The following is a 5,891-nucleotide window of genomic DNA, read 5'->3' as shown; positions in this document are numbered from 1 at the left end:
CTCCTCTGAGTCTCAGTGTGCTTTTCTCTTTCCTTCTAGTTGTAGAATTTCCACTCAGCCAGCCTTCCTGTAGTTCTGGATGATGTCTGTTTTGTCTTTTAGTTGTATTTTTGAATTTGTTGTGGGAGGCAGCAATTTCCGGTGTTTACCTATGCCACCATCTTGGTTTCTCCTGTTTCCAATTTTCATTGATCCTTCCCTCCTTCTTCTGAACAACAAAGCTCTGAGTGTCAAGTTTCTCTCTCTCCCTCACCAATGGGTTTACATGACAGCAGCAATAGTCATCTAATGAAGCCTAAGCCTTCTATAAATTAGCTCTTGCAGGCCTTGCATGACTGCGGAAGTTCAAAATTTGTGACTTTTTCTAGGTATGTTTTAGAAGAAGAAAGAGTGAAAAGGGAAATGCCCAGCAAAAGTAATCAAGTATCTCTGGATCCAGATGGTAATGCCTTGTGTGATAATGGTCAAAGTCAGAATTACAATGGGTTGGCTGGTGGCAAGGGTCCTGTGATCCAAGATTGATTGTAAATTCCCAAGGAAGATGCTCTGATATGATTTTCAGATGCTGGCCCTGGCCTACCACAGGACTAGTAAGGAAACCAGGATAATGTATTTGTTTGTCCTACTCTGATCCAGGACCCTTCTTTTCTTGCTTTCTCCTTAGTGTTGAGATAATAAGATTGGGCAACAGTTTCTATATCAACTGCGATCAGAAGATGTTTTATGCACCAAAGAACACACCAGCACAGGCTTGTACCACCACTCTTAATGAGGAGCTCGGCCAGGTCAAATATGTGTTCTCAGACAAAACAGGGACCCTGACTAGGAACATCATGGTTTTCAACAAGTGTTCCATCTATGGGAGACTATATGGTATGCATGTCTTCTTGTTTTTCCTGAGTCCTAGAGAACTACTTTACAGATTGTTTTCAAGAATAATCAAGCTCTAAATTCACATTTGCCTCTTATTCTCATAGCCTTCTCTATTCACTAGATAAAACGTAAAGATCACTTAGCCCATTCAGTTCTATTCAAAAGTATTTAATTTGTACCTTGTAGATGCAAACCATCATGTTAGACATTGGAAATATCAAGATATACAAACTTATTCTCTATCCCAAGGAATTTCTGATTTCTTGGAATGTTAGTTCACACTCATATTAAATCAGATAGAGAAATCAGCATATTACTGAAGCTGCTAATTTCTGGATTTTCCCTTAGGCCAATAAACAATCTTGAGAGAAGCCATCAAAGTGTAGTCAGAGTTTGCTCAGTATCTTCCATGCCCCATTCCTCATTTATTTCATGCCTTAAGCATAAGCTTGTTTTTATGTGAACATTCATGCCCAGTGCACTAACTAGCAGAGATAGGCAATCACATCTAAAAAGCTAGAGCCTGTGTGATGTCTTCTGGGATGATGAAAAAACTTTGAAACTAGAGAGATGTGGTAGGTGCACAATATTGTGAATGCACTAAATGCCCCTGAATTGTACACTTTGAAATGATTATTTGTGTGTTACATGAATTTCTCCTCAACTAAAAAATAATTAAAATTTTTAAATTTAAAAGAAAGCTAGCACTCTAATATTTCTTATTACCCCTGTCAAACAAGGTTTATTTTTGGATGAATTGATTTGGGTGAGGATCTTATTCTCTGGCTTATTGTAAGACCATACCATATACTAGATAAGGTTGAAAAGGATCATGGGTGTTTCTGTGCTTGGCCTCAGGACGTCTCCCACCCCCATTCTGTCTGTACTATCGACTGACCTAGATCCTAAACATTCTAGTTCTATTTTCAAATCTCTCCTAGGTAACTTTTCTGATTGGAGGGCTTCCTGAGGTATGAAGTCTCTCATAGATCCAGTGACTAACTTCCAGCCTCACCTCACTCTCATTTAAGGAATAAGAGTTGGGACCCAAGCAGATACCTTCTTCTTACTGTTGGCTTGAGGAAGGAAGCTTCCTGTAGCACTGAGGACTAGGTGGCCTGAGTGGATTCCAGGCAGCTTGACTGCAAGTCTAGGATGATAGAATCAAAAGAAAAAAGCTTTTAAAAATCCTCCTTTAAATTACCATATAACCCAGTCACTTCATTCCTAGGTATATACCCCAAAAAATTGAAAACAGAATTCAACCAGATAGATATATGTTAGTACTCATTACAGTACTATGCATAATAGCCCAATAGTAGAAACAACTCCTGTGTGCATAAACAGATGAATGGAAAACAAATTGTGGTATATCCATACAATGGAATGTTAGTCATAAAAAGTAAAGTCAACAATAAAAAAAGGTAATGAAGTTCTGACACATGGTACAACATGGATGGTCTTTAAAACATTATGCTGAATGAAATAAGCCAGACACAAAAGGAAATATTGTATGATTCTTTGTAATATATAGAATAGGCAAATTTATAGAAAGTACATTAGAAGTTACCTAGGTCTGGGAATGGGGAGGAATGGGGAGATTCTGTGTAGGATGCTGGAAAAGTTTTGGATATATAATGGTGATTGTTGCACAACATTATGAATGTAATTAATGCCACTGAATTGTACACTAAAAGTGTTTAAAATGGCATATTTTATGTTATATATATTTTACCACAAAAAAAAAACCATTAAACTGTTATTTAAAACCCTTGTCAAGTCTCTGCTCTTTTTACTTGCTAACAGGTGCTGTCTATGACAGGTTTGGACAGAGGGTGGAAATCTCTGAGGTGAGTGATTACAGTTCCCTGTGACAATGCATATGGGAACTGAGTGAGGCCTTGGTATACAATAGCATCTTAACACAAGTTGGGAGTCCCTTAGTCCCAGAAATATTAAAGCTTTTATTGGCCCCATAATAATAGAAAGCATTATATAAATGACCTATGTTTATTTGAGGAGATTTGGGTTTGTGTTTTAAAATGAAAATGGCTTTATGGGGGGGCGGTATTTCTGTTAAAAAAAAATCTTTGCTCAATTTAAAAAAATTTCAAACAATACAGAAATCTCTGAAGAAAAAAGTTAAGATCATTTAATCCAGTTTAGGTAACCAATGTAACATATGCTTTCCTATGTATACACATATATATAAATCTAGATATGATAGATAGATAGATAGATAGATAGATAAGAAGAAAGAGAGAAAGGGAGGAAAGGAGAAAAGATCATAGCATACAGGCTATTTTCAACCTCTTTCTATTCACTTAACACTATATTGTGGTCCTCTTTCCACGTCATTAAAGTCTGCATCGTCATTTTGAATGAGTGTTGTATCCAATTATATTGATATACCTTAATTTAACAAGACCTATTTTTATTCCATTTTGTTTTGCTATTATAAATAGCATTGTGGTAAACACCCGATGCACACATTTTTGTCTCCTCTTCTGATAAATATGTCATTGGAATAAAGTCTTAGAAGTGAAATTGGTTGATCAAAGGGTAGCCACATTTTAATATTGCCATATTGCCCTTCAGATAGATTACATCAAAATATAATCAAAATATAATATATGAAAATTCCTTTTCCCCCCTATCTTTGTCAATACTGGCTATTAACAGTGTTTTAATATTTAGAAATTTAATTGGTGAAAAATGATATCTCATTTAATTTACCTTTCTTTGATTACTAATCAGGTTGAACCATTTTTATGTTTATTTTCCTTCCCGATCAGTTTATTACCCATTTAAAGTTATTTTGTGAACTGCCTGTTCACGTACTAATGCAGATCAGCCTCATGCCTGCCTCTTCAGTTTATCTCTCATCACTCACCAGCTTCTAATTTTAAAGAATGTGCCAGTACAAGAACCCAATTCTAGAAAAGCCTCAGAAGATGCTATATAATGATTTATCTTAAATTACTGAACCCACAAACTTCCCAGAGTTTATAACTGTGGTTGGCCAGGTCTAGGGCTTGGCATTGGACCTGACCATATTTCCTTACTGCAATGACAAAACTCTTTCTATATGGGATATAGAAAAAAAGCCCATATAGCTCACTACAAACTCCCCTTACCCCAACATAGCATCAGCAGGACAACTGTGTTTGTCTGTACTTGACATATTGGATCCCAGCCCAAGTAGTACCACAACTACAAAGAACTGGAGAAATATCCTTGAGAGTTCTAGTATGGACTGGAGAAATCTGTTAATATCACACTCCAGGAGATGAAAGAGCCTCAGGGTCAAATTAAACCAGGAAGAAAAAAAAAATGTTTACCCAAGGTGGCTACCAGCAGCCTCGCTGAAATGGAGAATGAGAGGCATGTCTATCTATAGGAACCAAGGTCATAGCCAGGAAAATGGTAATTAATATTAAGTCCAAAGACTGAAGCAAAGTCAAGGACCATGTGGGTTAGAAGCAGAAAGGAGTCAGGTATGCTGGCAAGTCAAGTAAAATGGTTTAAAATGAAATCTGAAACAAGTGGTATGTACTGAAGAGTTCTTGCAATGCAGGCTTGCCTCTATCTTGCAGTATTCTTCTCTAGCGCCCTTGTGGAGTTAAATCAGAATAATGTAACACAGTGATATCACTCACCTGATACCATAGTGATATCAGAACTCAGTTCTATTCCCAGCTCCCCAAATCAGGCAGAGGACAGCCACAGACAACACTTTTTCCAGATACCATTTACTAATAGTGCACAGTTGTCCCCTCCTGTCCTCAGGTTTGATTATCATGGATTTGGGACTTGGAAGAGTAGAGACTGAAGCTGGCCATTGATCATTCGGGGTAGCTGGGGGAGAAAGGGAGTAAGAAGGGTCTGCCAAGCAGTGCTCAGCTTGTCTCCTGTGGGATGAATCTTCCTGGCCCAAATGAATGGGTGGTCCAGGTCAGAGCTAAAAAGGCCTTAGGAACCAGCACAGCGTCTCCTCCATTTATCTTGCTTTTCTCTTCCCATCTTCCTAAGCGTTCTTATCACGTTACAGAAATTGCTCCCAAATTGACCTTTTACAAAGTGTCAAGCTGCTGCTGAGAAGTTTGTTCTGGCTTATGTGTTCCAGAAAACAGAAAAGGTCAGCTTCAGCTACAACAAACTGGCTGATCCTAAGTTTTCATTTTATGACAAGACGTTGGTGGATGCAGTAAAAAGGGGAGATCCTTGGGTGCACTTGTTTTTCCGCTCACTCGCATTGTGTCATACTGTCATGGCAGAGGAGAAAGTGGAAGGTGAGAAGAGGCCCAAAGCCTCACGAACTGAGAATATGTAAGAGTCTAGGCTGGTTGGAGGTGGGGGTGGTTCGTTATCTTTCTTAGTCTAAGAAAGAACTTTCTTTTTTAATGTTTATTATTATTATTTTTAATCCTCACCTGAAGATATTTTTTCCATTGCTTTTATTTTTTTTAATTAAATCTTTATTGTTCAGATTATTACAGTTGCTCCTCTTTTTTCCCCCCATAACTCCCCTCCACCTAGTTCCCACCCCACCCTCCTTCCTCACTCCCCACCCACTGTCCTCATCCATAGGTGCACGATTTTTGTCCAGTTTCTTCCCGAATCCCCCTCACCCCTTTCCCCCCCAAGAATAGTCAGTCCACTCCCTTTCTATGCCCCTGATTCTATTATAATCACCTGTTCATTCTGTTCATCAGATTATTCACTTGATGTTGTAGGTATCACTGGGAGGAATTGACCTCCAGGCCAATTGGCTGTGAGAATCAGCTGTGTCTGCAGTGGGAGAACTTCTGTGTTGGAGACACCCCTCTGGGGCAAGACTTGCTTCAATGGGGCTTTGGTGCTCACTGAGTCTGCCCCCTGGGTGTGTCCTTTATGTTTCCACGGAGCTGCAAACTGGATGGTCCCACTCTGACCTCTGGGTACATTGGCTCCTGGATCTCTAGGGAGGTGCTAATCTAGCCTCTGCCTTAGGCTATCCAGCAAAAGCCTCCCTGCAG

At 38.9% G+C, this 5,891-nt stretch overlaps 1 protein-coding gene across 1 annotated transcript in view; it reads left to right on the top strand.

The window, feature by feature from the left end:
• LOC102246618 (phospholipid-transporting ATPase FetA) overlaps window positions 1–5,891 on the top strand; it is an 82,954-nt gene that overhangs the window by 56,962 nt on the left and 20,101 nt on the right. The window contains exons 15-17 of the mRNA XM_005883994.2: window positions 665–873; window positions 2,680–2,723; window positions 5,000–5,165. Coding sequence (XP_005884056.1) covers window positions 665–873; window positions 2,680–2,723; window positions 5,000–5,165 — 419 coding nt within the window. The remainder of the gene's footprint in view (window positions 1–664; window positions 874–2,679; window positions 2,724–4,999; window positions 5,166–5,891) is intronic.

Source organism: Myotis brandtii, unplaced genomic scaffold (genome assembly GCF_000412655.1).
Source record: "Myotis brandtii unplaced genomic scaffold, ASM41265v1 scaffold806, whole genome shotgun sequence".
Lineage (NCBI taxonomy): Eukaryota > Metazoa > Chordata > Mammalia > Chiroptera > Vespertilionidae > Myotis > Myotis brandtii.
This window is presented reverse-complemented; position numbering and strand designations above follow the sequence as displayed.